This window comes from Tiliqua scincoides, chromosome 2, assembly GCF_035046505.1.
Source record: "Tiliqua scincoides isolate rTilSci1 chromosome 2, rTilSci1.hap2, whole genome shotgun sequence".
Lineage (NCBI taxonomy): Eukaryota > Metazoa > Chordata > Lepidosauria > Squamata > Scincidae > Tiliqua > Tiliqua scincoides.
In genome coordinates, this window is record NC_089822.1 from 192,844,267 (window position 1) to 192,859,801 (window position 15,535).

Sequence of the window (15,535 nt, forward strand, 5' to 3'; positions counted from 1 at the left end):
ACAGTTAGACAGAGATAAAGAAAAGAAGGGGGAAGAAAAGTCAAACAAAAAAGCTTCTTTGCTTCAGTTTGGAGCGCTTTGGAGGGATCTTGCTTCCTTGAGGACTCTCTCAAGAATGGGATCACATTCAGTTCAGAATGTGATCTTTTCCAATCACTTGCATACTCCTAGAGCAAATCTGCTTGGCAACAACAGAAAAACAGAACCCGATTACGGCCTAGAACAAAATATGAAATGTCAGTCCTTCAAACCACAGGGTCCCAGTGCTAGTGCATCTGTCAGCATAATAGGATACAACTGATACCTTTCCTTTCTCTTCAGGCATCCTGTGCATCATGGGAGTTTCATGAGCAGCCCACACTTACATATTAGGTGTTTGTGCATGTTGGGGTATTTGCTTACCTGTGATGAAGAGAAGCAAGAAGATGATCATCTTTAGAGGAAGAACTAGCATAGTGATTGATGGAAGTCTGATTGATTGATGGAAGTCAGGGAAGTGCTCCCTGGGGCATTTGGTGGGCCACTGTGAGATACAGGAAGCTGTATTAGATGGGCCTATGGCCTGACCCAGTGGGGCTCTTCTTATGTTCTTATGATAGCAGGAGCTGCCCTGTTAGAAAACAAATTGTGATGAGAAGAAAATGGAAAGAACCCAAGCTCCTTGGAAGAAGGGTGGGGTTTAAATGTGACAGCAATAAAATAAAAAAAATTATTTAAGGCACTTCTTTCCTCAGTTGTTGCCAGCCCCTTTCTCAACATCCAGCATAGTCCTTCCATGTAGGTGAGTACAGACAACGGGCAATGAAATTCAAAGTACATAATCTTGAGTTTAAGAAAAGTTATCTTGCTTTGGATGACAACATTTTGACTATGAACAATGAAAGAGGGTCCTACACGGAAGGCATATCCGCACTACTGCAAATCCTTGATCTGGTTATGCACTGTTGATACATAACCAATCTCTGCTATCCCCCCCCCCCCACTATGAGTTGGTTGTACTGACTGCTCACTTATACGGGAATAAACCATGTGTTTCAAGGAGCAGATTGAAGCAATCTCCGGCATGATTGCTCAACTTCAGTTTGGAGCAATGTTGTCAATGGATCATCACCACAAAATTCCAGTTTAATGAGGTAAACAGAATCTTGCAGTGTCACTGTATTTTCTGCCTCATCTAAGGACCAACTTACTTTACCAGCTGGCTGGAGAGGAGAGAGAGAGAGCACGCAAATTACAGTACTAGTTTTTTGGCATGGTAACTAACTTCCGGTGCTCCAACACATTTCCTACTGATGTGAGAATCACTATGGCTTCTACCACTTCGCATGTGAATAGGACATTTCCAAATCGAACAACTTAGCAGACAACATTCTTTTTATAGATGAGGAACTGAGACTGAAATGCAAACCTGCCTGATTCTACACTTATTTAATTCTATCAGAAATACTATAAACGACACTTTTTCATATTAAAATAACAATGCTACCAATGTACAATAAAATGTGCTTCTCTTTAGTTGGAACTAAGCATTGCAGGAAGCATGGAGTTGCTTTTGACTCTTACTTATAAGCTGGTTTGTGAGATGAATTGCAAACCTCCAGTCCCTAAATACAAAAGCAGAGATATGGCTTTAGCTAATTATCCCAAGATTCATACTGAAGGATTCTGTAACAGGACATTATCCAGAAAGTAAGGTGTTTAGAGGTCTTATTCTCTTGTCCATCAAAAGTGCAATATTGTCCTATTTGGGGATGGCCTCTAGAGATTATTTTTAAGAACATTGTTTCTCAAACTGTGGGTTGGGACCCACTAGGTGAGTCGCGAGCCAATTCCAGGGGGGCCCCTAGTCATTTCAAAATTTTATTTTTAATATATTAGACTTGATGCATGCTATGTCACTGCATTTGCGGAAATATTACAGATAAAGATAAAAGTATATTAAAATATACTTTTAACAGGCTATTGTGTATATGCTTTTAACAATGATAGCAAATGGGACTTCCTCCTGGGTAAGTGCGGGTAGGATTGCAGCCTAAGATTATTAAAAAAGTTCCTGCTTCATGATGTCACTTTCGGTTGTGACATTACTTCCAGTGGGTCCTCACAGATAACTGTAAAAAGTGGGTCCTGGTTTGAGAACCACTGATTAAGTGTATTCATATATAGGCTGGCCCTCATTATCCAAGGGGATTCCGTTCCCAAAACCCCTGTGGATACCAAATCCACAGATGTTTGAATCCGTGAATTTTGGGGTTACCTTGACCCTCTGGACCTGTACTCCGGTCAGGTTTGGATGGTTACAGCTCGTACACTTCACAAATTCAGAACCAACGGGCAGGAGGTCTGGTCTAGAGGGTAGAGCCTCCGTCTGCCTGAAGATAACATCCACAAGGTCGCCAGTTCGAGGCCACCGGCACCGTGCGACCTTGAAGCAGCTGACAAGCTGAAGCCGAGCTATTCCATCTGCTCTGAGCATGGGAGGATGGAGGCCAGAATGTGAAGCCAGATCGGAATGAAAAACCTGAATGTAGTGGTTCTTGAAAGAAAGAACCTTCTTTCAATTGTAAAAATCCCTATTTAATAAGGGATTTAAATAAGCCTGCCTATGTAAACCGCCTTGAATAAAGTCTTGAATAAAGACCAAGAAAGGCGGTATATAAATACCTGTTGTTGTTATTATTATTATTATTATTCAAATCTAAAGGTACCGAACCCGCAGATAATGAGGACCGATCAGTCCTGCTTTTCAATTTGAAAAGTTTACAAAGTAGTTTATATAGTTAACTAAAAATGTTTCCTTGTCCCAAAATGCAAGAAATCACCCTTTCTTTTAATGCGTTCCAATGTCCATATGGAAATTCAAATGCTAACGCTATTCCATGTCATACATTTTAGCATGTCCCCTGATTTATTGAATTCTATGAAAGATGTGTCAACTTTCCTTGCAAGGAAAGTTTATGTTAGCATGTACACAGTAAACCTCTGCTATTTTTAAGCTTATCTTGTCTCATTTTCAATCTTGTTTTCTGTATTAATTGTTTATTGGACATTTTTGTATAGTCCATGTGCACAGTAGGAGCCTTATTTGGCCAAAATTATTGGAAAATGTGCACACCTACTATAGGTGTAAGTTCAATTGAATACCCACTGTATTCAATTGAACTTACACCTATAGTAGGTGTGCCTTACCTCCAAACATGCAGGAACCAGCTGTAAGATTAGGTGCACATTTTACTCCCATGAAACAAGGGGAATTTGATAACTATACTGGTCAGGTGTAAGATATCTCTTCGGGAAAGCTGCCCATAATTTAAATGTTCCTAATTTCTAATTACAGTTGCTTTCTTTATTCAGTATATTTCAAAGAGATATGTGAAACTGCTACTTATGATCAATTTCATTTCTAATGAAAACTGCCTTGTTCTCCTTCTTAAAAGGACACATGAGTGCATATGTAGACATATACCTATCTTTTCGAGTATCAAGCACAATTTATTAAAAATGAATTTTAAAAATCAATCCACAAGCAGACCAGACAGAGGTGAGTGGCAATAATGTGTGATACTGGTCATGAACTATCTACAAGTAGATAACCATGACAGGCACACTAAATTTTAAATATGACTATTGCATCAGTTACAAGTACTGCATGTTTCTGGGGCTCAACTCAGATCTTCTGTGGTACAGATTAAAGCAGTGTGAAAGCCAGAAAAATTGGGAGACTATGGTGCAACACACAGACCAGACATTATGAAAGAACAAAATGACAATGGGTAGTATGTGCTATGATATCAATACTGTCTCCATATCTCTGCATATCAATTTTTTGCATGCAGTCTAAATCACAACTATAAAGGCGCTATTCTACAAGGCACCTGGGCTGACACAAGTCCCTTGCACCGGCCCAGAAGTGTCACAAAAGTGCCACAAAACACTTTTATACCACTTGTTTTGTGCCACGGATGTGCACCAGCCTTCCTGTGCTGATATGGGTCCAGGGGAAAGGGTGAGTTGTGTCAGCCGAGCTCAGGTGACACAGGGGCCTGGGGAGGGCAGGGAGGAGGCGGAAGGGAAGCGTTTTGGGGCAGGGGAGGGTGGACAGGGAGCAGTAGAGCCAGGATCTGACAATTATGCTGGATCCTGACCCCGTTCCCAGGTGACCCAGGGCAGTCCTGGGCTGCTCAGATTTGCGCTGCCTCATCAGGTGGCACAAATCTGAGTAGACCCATTGGGGTCGCTGCAGTGCAACACAGGATAAGGGGAAATGTTTCCCCTTGCCTCCGGCTGCGCCGCTTTTAGCACCAAACGTGCGCTGGATGCAAGTTAGTATCACACTCTTAATGGCACAACAACAGAACTGCAACAGTAACTTAATTGGATACCCTTTACAGGACGAATGTATTGATATTCCATCAGGAACAGTCTTCCTTCAAATAACTACATAAGCCTGGTTGCATAAGATACTGGTTGCACTCCAGTATCTATGGCTGGCATATGCAATTAATGATGCAATGTCAGATTCAGTTGGGTTCCTGATCTTCAACATGCCAATTTCATCCTTTTATTAAAAAAAAAAAAATTCCTTAGCCTTTTCCCCCTCTCTTTCTCTCATGCTCTCTGTTAGGTCAACGCAAAACAAAGCAGATATTTGTGTTAATTGTTACACCAGGTAAGAATATTCCCACTTGTTCAACCATATCTCCATCCACAAAATAAATCTTTTCACTTGGCTCACAAAAATAATCACCTCAGTCATACCTTCTTTTCCTTTCCAAAACTGCAATTCACCCCTCACGTGCTGAGGTGAATATGTGGAAAAAGAAAAAATAGCCAAAGAAAAATGTAAAGGGGAAAGTTTCCTATTGCATAAAAATAAAGGAGACAATACCTGGGAAAAGAAAACAGCTTGAGGGAAGAGTGAACTAGAATTGCCTTAGGATTACAACTGGTTTAGCAAACAATTCTTGCTGCAGTGTTCTGCCTTTACAGCAACTAAAGGATATGTGGCTTTAGAAATACAGTGCATGTACTGCTAAATTTGCCCCTTAGAGTCAAAGTAGAGAGACAGTTCAAATGGAGCATTTTCCCAGTCACACAGAGACAGAGGGATCTGATTTTACAGCAAAATTGGTACACAGGAGAGGATTCTCCTCAGCCTCAAATGACTAGCTATGAGGAGGGCGTGAGTAATCCAGAGACCTACCAAAGTCCTAGATGAGCATTTTCTGGACACGAGCCTAGGCTTTTAGGTCTCAAGATAAAACTAGCAAAGAGTGGTGTGTACGCATGTGTGTGTCAGAGGGTCTTTTAACGATATTTTAATTGCATGCAAATTGAAAAATTTTATTTTGCTTTGCTGGGGGGGGGGGGTCTTATTATTTCTTTTACCCATGCAAGACTTTGGGCTGAGGCATGCTGTAATTCTAAATAAATAAATATTTCCTTGCAACTAACTAATCACAGCCTTCCCCTTCCCTCAGCAAAGTTAAGATTAAGGGCCTTTCTGGACAAGTGTTTCAAAGAAACGGGCAGATGTTGTTCAGCTGCACAGGAAATACAAACATTTTCCTTCCCTCAGTGGTGGGCAAATTCATTTTCCCGGCACTTGGACCACAAGATGATGTTGCTGAAAAATGCAACATCCCTCAGGCTATGCATTCCCAACCCTGGTAGAAAGACCTAGCATAAGTGTTATGAGCACCTACTGGTTAATGCCCATGGTATCACTGGTAAATGGAGAAACAGCTTTCTCTCTGCCCATTAATCATCCATAGTGAGAATATTTTAAGATATCTGTCAATTTTCAATTATTTTTCTGGAGACTGAACATTGCCTGCTGTTCCACAGTACCAGGAGTACACATGTAACCATCACAAGTTTGAAAACAATTTTATCGAACACCAGAAAGAGTAGGGTATATTTCCTTGGGGTACTTCCCTTCGCCCTTTGCTTTTAGCTGCATTCAGTATCCCTCCTCTTTTGCAATCACAACTGGAGCACATATGTACCCTGTTTAGTTTCTTTTTCTTCTGAGGGAAAGAAAATGGCAAATAGGCACAGTGCAGATGTTCCTCCTGCAGTAAGACTGTCTGTGGAGCCAGGATATTGCATCACTAGGCCAGATTGTTAGCACTTGCATGGCAAAAACACATTTTTACACACTGGGTCACAGGATGTGGCTTCCACACAGATGATAATCTCCTTTTAGAAATTAAACACTGGTGCTTGCCACAATAGTGCCTAATAGGTCAGTCATTAGTCTTTATCCTCACAACATAGTGGGAAGATGTTATCTACACTGCAAGGATAAAGGCTGAGAACTAGGGAATACCAGACATAACAGAGTCCTGTAACATCTCAAAGACTGTCAGCCCAATCCGATCCTGCACTGGAACAGGCAGGCAGGTCGACTGGCCCGCGCAGTATCCAGCGCAGGGTTGGAGATGCCTGTGGCACAACCCAGGACAAGAGGAATCAATTCCCCTTCCCCTGGGTAGCATGGCAGCAGCTCAAATGGGGCTACCCAGATCTGTGCCACCTAAAGAGGTGGCAAGGTCTGAGCAGCTTGGTACAGGACCAGGCCATCTAGGAGAGGGGTTAGGATCTGGCCTAAGTGCTGGATCCTAACTCCCCAGGCCCTGTCCACCTAGGCCCTGCCTTCCTCCCTAGAACACCCCCATTTTGCCCTCCCCCCACCTACCCTGAACCCCTGCGCTGGCCGAGGCAGGCTGGTGCATACTTAACTGTCCACCAGTGCAGCGGGGCCTGATTCAGCCTCCAGAGGCCGGCGCACATCTGTGGTGCTGGCCTACCTCCTCCCAAGATGGTGCAGAAGTGCTTTATGGCACTTTTGAGACACCTGGAGGCCTAGGGTGCACTTTGGATTGCACTCCGTGACATAGGTCCCACTTAATCAGATGGAAGTACTCTAGCCTACGAAACTTTATGATGCAATACTTCACAAGGAGTCCTTTAAGGAGTCCATGGGACTCTCTATTCCTGCTCCTTCCAACCCCTTTACTGTGACAGATAGGTTTGGCCTGGCAATTGGCATGGCATTTGGCATTCCTATCTCCAAGAAGGCTAGCTATTCCAGAAAGGGAAGAATACTTCCAATCTATAGATGAATGTTGCTAATGGATAATAGAGTTTCAAACAAAGAACAAGAGGTTGCTTGCATAAGAATGCCCAGCAGACCTTTAGGTTATCGAACCAGCACTGTAGCTCCTGGGGATTGTCCAAAAAAAGGAAAAATAGGCAAAAATAGGGCATTTGTCACACTCTTTTACACAGCTCTGAAAACATATTTCAGCTCCTTAGATCCTTGGTGCAAACATTTAGGAGCCCAGGTAATGAAACACCTGAGATTTTCTAGCTTTCATTTAGAATTACAACCCTTCCTTATTAAGATCATATTCAAATTTAAATTACCAAACTCATACTTTCATTAAGAGAAATCAGATTTTATTCAAGAAATTGATTTAAAAATTATTCCGTGCACACAATTTATTAGTATTACAAACAGATACTGATACAAGATGAAATTAGATAAATAGTTGCTATATAAGGTAATGTTTCAAAAGGACAGCTTTTATTATCTATCTTGGATAAAATGCATCTCATGTGGCCCATGTGGCTCCGTGGCATCTGAGATCAGAATATCAGGAACTGCTGCTTATCCCTGCACAAAATGTGTCACAAAATTTTTCCCCTACTGCCCTCTCTGATTACTCCCTTCCTCCCCCCACCAGCCTTGCTGATCTCCCCTGAAACCTGCCTATCTCCTTGTCACCACGTTCCTCCTCCTCTTTATGGTTCCCACATAACTCAAAAGGCAGAGAGGATGGGAAGGGAGGAAGGTAGTGGGGATTTGAGTTGACACTGGTGGTCTAGAGCTGCTCCTCTCTCCACATCCTCCTCCTTCCTACCATCTGAAATGGCACAGACAAAGAACTGGAAATAAGAGCAATCATGATGGCTCCTTCATCACCATGCTGCCACCAGGTCACTACCTCTAATGCAGCCATTTTCAACCACTGTGCCGTGGCACACTGGTGTGCCGTGAGTGGTCCACAGGTGTGCCACAGGAATTTGGGGGAAGGTCATTTATTAATAGTGCCAATGGGAGATGTGAGCCCCCACTGGCAGCATGGTGTACCCTGTCAATTGTCAAAAACCTGGTGGTGTGCCTTGACCATTTTAGTGCCTTGTCAGTGTGCTGTGAGATGAAAAAGGTTGAAAATCACTGCTTTAATGTGTCTCCTGTAGTCTTACCGAGTCTCATTAGCAGGCAGGCCTTGATCAGACCAAATAAAGCTGGTTGTTCCTGGTTCAAATTTCACTTCAGCTGTGAAGAGGTTATTGGTTCAAATTTCACTTCAGCTGTGAGCTGGTGGCTTTAGGCAAATCACAATTTCTGCTCCCCCGCTCATCACACTCTCTAATATAAGGATGATATTAATTAAATTTACAGTTCTATTTTCAGGATTAACAAGATAGTGTATTGTGAAGTGCTTTGAACAGTTGAAAGTGTTGTGTAAATGTTATCATATTTATATCCAACATCAAAGAAAGGCAGTATCCTCATCTCCATCTTAATCTGGCCAGAATGAACCCAGAAATGTAAAAAGGCGGTTTTGTGCCTATAATGCCATGGAAATCAAGAGCTATAAACCAGAAGTCCCACTGCCATGCCAAAGTCTTACACTGCATTAGCAGTGTCCAAAGACTGCGCCAAACTGACTGCAGGAACCGTTATTGAGCCATTGTGTCTTGGCTTCATGGTTGCCTGCTCAGCACTGAAGGGGAAATGAGTTTTAAATGACATGTGGTCATCAGGTATTTTTCTTATTCTGTCACTTTGGTTTGAATTAATTGATTTACCAGTAAACCCCAATGTGTTTCTAATTTAGTCAGCAACTTTCTCAAAAGTCCCAGATTTCTTTCTTTTCTGCTTTCCTGAATTCTGTTCACATGAAAAACTTACTTCCTGTTTACTTGGCTTTTGCAGCATTCAGATGCCATGATTCCTCTCCATCACTGAAAAATAATCCTGATTTAAAATAAGGATTTTGTTTTGGGACAAGTTTGAGTTCATTTCAATTACAATCTGAAATTAAAACTATATGTTGTGTATCATTAACTGAGACAAAAGTGCAAACTCTACAAACCATCTAAAAAACAGAAACTAGCATGTCAGAAGAATTGCCATTACTCAATATATTACCTAAAGCAGGTTTCAATAAGTGGCACACCTGGGGGTCAAATGCCCCAGGTGCCACCCAGAAGGGGGTGGCGCCATGACCCACTCCCCCATCACTGTTTTTATTGGTGTGGTCCAGACCTGCACTGACAGTGGCTGTCCTCCTGCAGCCACTGTTGCTGTGGTTCTGTTCCAATCTGAGGGCAGCTCTTTTCTCCTCACCTTTAAAGAAAGGGGAAGAGAAGACTGCAGCCCTCAGAATGGTCAGGTAGCTGCACCTGCCTCCTCCAATTTTGGAGGAGGCCAGCATGGTATGCAAAAGCTCTGATGGAGCCTTTTGTGCCACTAGCAGTGGCATGAAAGGCTCCATTGGAGTTTGGGCCACTTCCTTCCTCCCCCTTTTTTAAAAAAAGGAGAAAGGAGGTGGCAGCGCAGGAGTAACGGCGGTGATGACACCACAATTACTTCCAGGTTGGGGGGTGGCAGATGGGAGTAGCCCCCAGTGCTAAAAGTGCCAAGACTGCTACTGGTCTCAATATTCATTTTTATGCTTAATGATCCTTTGCTCCAGGCAGCTTTTTCTAGGAATTTGTGAAGACTCTTAGACTAATCCTATACACTCTTCACTGGGAGTAAATCCCTTTAAATTCAGTGGTGGTTACTATTGAGTAGACTTGAATAGAATCGCACTGTTAATAGAGTAAGGTGACACTGGATGTTTAATGTCAACCTCTGCATTCAAAATCATAAGACCTATTTCATAAGACCCATTTCAGACCTAGAAATCAAACACTTCTAAACACACACACACACACACACACACACACACACAGTTTGAAACAGAAACTATTCCATGACATAGTGGGACCTAGAAAATGGCACGAATGAACACAAGCTTAGAAAATATCAGGAAATGAAGAGTGTACAAATCAGCACTGATTCCTGACCTAGAAAGATTTCACATAGTTTAAAGTGGTATATACTAACATTCATCTTATGGTGTGAATACAAAGTCTACATTGCTAAAATCTTCCTTGCTACAAACTTTCCACATTAATAATATTCAGATGCGGCACGAAGTCAAGCAAGAGGCTCAAATTCACTATTTAGCATTACATACAAAAACTTAAAATGGGGCTTAGATTGAATCACCAGCAGTGTAAGAGGCAGTCATGACAGCGTTCCTGCCTTCTCATCTCTCCAGCTGTTTGTGTTCATAGCTGGTTTTAATAAAACTGCTATTTGTAAGAAAGTAGAGCTCATAACGCCAGCGGATGGCAATTTCTCTCTAGTCTCTCTCTTGTTTATCTGCCTTGGGGGACTGAGTTGAACATATGAACCTTGAGAAAAATATTGGGGTTTCCCAATCTCTATGAAAACACTCACCATTCCCAGCTTCGTTTTTTACAGTTTTTACTCAGTGACCAAGACAAAAAGAAATAAGAAAGAGGGAGCCCCTCCTATGAAGAGACTCTTTCCGTCTCTTTAAGGGGAGCTCCATGTGCCACATTATTCATAAACAGGAAATCTTCCTGCCACTCACTAAGGTTGCAGTTTCAGACTCTCTTATTAATGGTAAGGTTTTCGTGCCTACTCTGTGTTTCATTCAAAAGCCATGTGGATTCCATCAAACACAGCATGTCTAACCTCAGACAAATACAAATAATTAAGGTCACCCATTTGCATCTGGAGATAGGAGAGCATATCAGGAAGTTGTGGGGGAAGGTGTCTGTGGAAGAGATAATAAAAGGGTAGAAATGATAAACTGTAGTTAGGATAGGCTGTTGTGGAAGAACAGTGAAAAAGATGCTGGTGTTTGGTTTCTGGAGGCCTTTCGACTCCTAACAATGGTGTCAGGCAGCCCCAGGGCTGTGAGAGCTCACATTTAGAAATGCTGTTTTATAGTAATGCCAAATGCTGTGGAAATTGTCCAGCAAGCTCAAGTAAAACGTATCCTTACGCCTTCAGCGATAGTCATGTGCAATGTACTGACAATCACATTATCTACAATACTACCCCCCCCCCCGCCACAAGGACTGGGTCTGCTTCACCTCCTTGTTCATTACTTCATAGTAATGAACCAAGGTGCATGGCGCCTTGTATGTGCCCCTTACCAACGTAACAGCACAGTGCATACCAATACACTGGTACAACTGGCCTGCAACAGGTAACAATATGCTGCAGTTGCCTATTCGAACAAAATTGCTATAGGAGGAAATCAGAAAAGTACTGATTAGAAGCTGAATGGAAACATCAGCATGAGCAGTTTCAGGATTGTAAGAATTCCTATGTGTCAAACTCAACCATTGACTGGACAAACTAATTAATACTTAGCATATTGATAATATATCAGCATATTGCTTTTAGAGTGTGTAAAATGTTTCATATATATTAACTTGAGGTTGTGTTTACAACACCCTGTGAGAGTTTGAGGTGGGCAAACCTGAGACTGAGTGGCTTGCTTCAAGACACCTAGTCCAAGTGGCAGATGCAAGATTTGAACCAGGGAAGGACTGATCCATAGCTCAATCCCTTTATCCACTATGGTGTCCAATTTACAAAGCAATACTTCCTATCACACTATCTTTTCAGTTTCTCAGAAATGTACATAATGCACAATGAGTAGGCAGTACTTTTCAGATGCCATCCAAGTTACAGCTAAAACAAGACACAAAAATCCAAGAAAAATCTCAACATTCACACAATCTCCAACCCTGTTCACTACCAATGACATACCTTCCCTCCTTCCACATTATTCCTATAGGATTCATGCTGTAGAAACAAAGAATGCAATCCTGTATTCCCTTGCCTAGGTGTAAGTCTCAATTAACTCAATAGAACTTACTTTTGAGTAGACATGCATGGGATTACACTGTTTTCTGTTTTACCAGAAAAACATTTCTGGTAAAGACAATCATCCCCTTTTTGTCCCTGCTACAGGATTGCACAACTGGAAAATCATGGGAATTTAAAAAAAAAATAACAGAATTGTTTATTGTTTTAAGAGAGGAATGTGCCTTGGAGAGGAGAATGGAGGTCACTTCACTCTGGGGTACAGTTTGATCTGAAATGGAAACAGGCACAGCACTCCCTGAAAAGTACACTGGCAAGACAAAGCTGCTGCAATTCGATCAGCTTTGCACCATCTCAACAGCAGTGGTAGGTAGCATTCCCAACACTCCAACTGCACACAAACCCAGCTCCGGCCCACTTACCTTGGCAATCAACCGGTCAATGATTTCTTTTCTGCTTTTATCAAACAGACAGATGAGATCCAAGCCTTGCATTGTTTCTACACTGATAGAACTTTGCATTTCAGTTGTACTTAACTGAATCAAGCTCATACAGTCTTCGCTATGCAACAGCTCAGTGGTACACAGCCACAGTTCATAGTCACTGAATCTAGACACTTGTTTACACTAGCATCGCCTAGTGAAGTGGTTCCCAAACTGTGAGCAGTGGCTCCCTAAGAAGCCATGGAACCAGCCAGGGGAGCAGCAGAATCCTCACAAAATACCTGCTGCCTTATACAATATATAGGATTGCAGCCCTAATGGGGAGCCATGGTCAATGGCCCAGTAGGTCAACGGAGCTGCCAGTTGAAAACGTTCAGGAATCACTGCCTTAGAATAATATGTGGCAACTTGTTCAGCACTAATGCTTGAAATATATCAAAAGAAGTAAAGTTATTGCTCATCTGCATGCTTTAGATCAGCCATTTTTCAACCACTGTGCCGTGACAAACTGGTGTGCCACAAATGGTCCCCAGTGTGCCACAGGAGTTTGGTGGAGGGTCATTTATTAATAGGATCATTGGGGACATGAGCCCCCCACCAACAGCAAGGTGTGCCTTGTCAATTGTCCAAAACAGGATGGTGCGCCTTGACAATTTTAGTACCTTGTCAGTGTGCCATGGAATGAAAAAGATTGAAAATCACTGCTTTAGATGAATATAATTAACATATTTTTGAGAAAGGCGGTATATAAATATTGTCCTAAATAAACATATTTTATTAACATGATGGACACAGAGGTGGCGTCAGAAACTTGCCAGCTCAGACAGAGGCTGAAGGTCCTCGCTCATCAGAGGACCTCTTGACTGAACCAACCTTTGCATCTTCAAATTTCACAACTGCAGTGGCAGCAGTTTCTTCTAATGTGTAATCAGGGGGTGGGCAGAGGGCACAGTGTTTTGCCCCAGGGCCCTTACTGACCTGGCAGCACTGGGTACATGGCACAATTCTAGTACCCGGATATAAATTAACATTTTTTTTAAATTTATGGAATGATGAAAACTAGAAACACATCTTTTTTGAAAGGGGAATCTTAAAAAAAAAAAAGCACCCAGAGGTCCCACAAAAGTTTATTAAGAGAGAGAGAGGAGAGACAAACATCCCTGCCTCTAAGCTATACTGGATTTCATCAATATCAAGAGAGAAACATACTACAACCTACATTTTTATGCTGTAGTTTACAAGCTATATACTATAATGTGTTATCTTCTCTTCCCAATGTCATAGTCAGTCTGCTCAGTATAGCCTAAAAATGCTTACATTTGAAGACATAACCACTCAGGGATGGTAGCTCCCTTTGATCAATCATGTCAAATTGCAAACTATGGCCTAGTATCAAAAGACAGGATATGCCAGAGAAGAATGTGTGAGACTAGCATAGTTTACAAAAAAATAAAAAAAATAAAATAATAAAATAATAAAAAAAGCTCTCTCAATACTAATGTAAAGAAAGAGCAGATTGTTCTGATTTGAAGGGGGCGAAGTGTGGGCAGACACCAAGCACATGCAGCTCATTTTTTACATTTTATTACGTGTTTATATGGCACGGTTCATTTGGCTATTCATATCACAGTCGTAACTGCCTGTATTGCAACAATTCTTGAAGAATCAACTCAAAATTAAGGTTCCAACAGAAAAGTTAGGTCAACTCCAAAAGCAGTGTAGTTAACTCCAGATGTTACTAACTACATAAGACTTACTGCCCATTGCAAATTTTTGTATCCCACTATTGAATCATAAAGAGGATAGCTATTATTACTGTTGTTTAATCTTGTTGATTTATTACTTATACAAACTGACTCATTTATTACTCCCTACTGTCTGTGATTATCTTGTACGAGATTATTGTAAGGTATTTGCTCATGCTCAAAAATAGTCTGTGTGGGTTTAGGTGCAACAAACAAAATATTCTTGTTACGTGCCATGTAAAGACCATGGAAATTGCCTTGATTTTGTTGCATCTCTGACACATCTGTTAATATCTTGGTACATGCAAAACACTATCTCAGAGAAAAACACTTTATTCCTAAAGTTCTGCTGTAACCCTTTACATCTGGTTTTATTAATTTATACATTTTCAGCAACTGTGCTGTGGCACACTGGTGCACTGGGAATGGTCTGAAGGTGTGCCTTGAGAGTTTGGGGAGGAACATATACTAGTAGGGCCATTGGAGGATGTGAGCCCCCTGTTGGCAGCATGGTGTGTACTGGCATAGCTAGATCATATGACACCGGGGGCCATACATTTTTGACACCCCTCCCTACAACAAAATTAATCTGGGTTGAAAGTTTGGGTGGGACCCGGGGTCTACCCACCTAGCAAACCTCGGTTACAGAGGCCAAAGTTCAACCAGGAGCCTGGGTCTAGCCTCCTGGAACAGATGGCTTCAAAGGGCTCACAGAATGAGAGCCCAGGTCTACACAGCAGGTAGAGCTGGACTCCAAGTTCAGGTGGGAGCCTAGGTCTATCCATCCAGCAAACCTCAGCCACAGAGGCCCAAGTTCAACTGGGAGGTCAGGTCTACCCGCCTGGTTGATCTGGGCTCTGGAGTTAAGCGTGTTCATGCCCCACTTTTTGTGACATAAGGCAATTGTGTTTCCTTTTCTGGTTATTTGGCTGTAGCTTTTGATAGCACACAGATATTTCAATGCAGTTTGTTTCATTACATTCTACTGTAAATTATGCATCTAATGGTATATAACATGATGTTTATTTCTAAAAACCACAATTTTGGTCACTAGTGGTATCACCCTCCCACCCAGGGTGTCACCTTATTAACACCTTATTGGTTCCATGTTGTGTCATAACATCTCCTCATTGGTCCATTTTGAGTTAAGGAAAATCTACTTTTTGTTACGTAAGATAGTTGTATTTTTATTTTCTGGGTTTTTTGGCCACAACCTTTGATAGAATGGAGATATTTTGCTCCAGTTTTTTTCATTGCATTCTGCTGTAAATTACACATCAAATGATATATAACATGATAGTATGATTCCTAATAACTGCGATTTTAGCTATTTTGGTCACCAGAGGTGTCAC

At 41.7% G+C, this 15,535-nt stretch overlaps 1 protein-coding gene across 1 annotated transcript in view; it reads right to left on the reverse strand.

Annotated features, from left to right (window-relative positions):
* Positions 1-15,535, reverse strand: part of PDGFRB (platelet derived growth factor receptor beta) — an 86,694-nt gene that overhangs the window by 44,471 nt on the left and 26,688 nt on the right. Inside the window, exon 2 of the mRNA XM_066615000.1 lies at positions 403-610. Within this exon, the coding sequence (XP_066471097.1) occupies positions 403-454 (52 nt within the window). The 5' untranslated portion in view covers positions 455-610. The remainder of the gene's footprint in view (positions 1-402; positions 611-15,535) is intronic.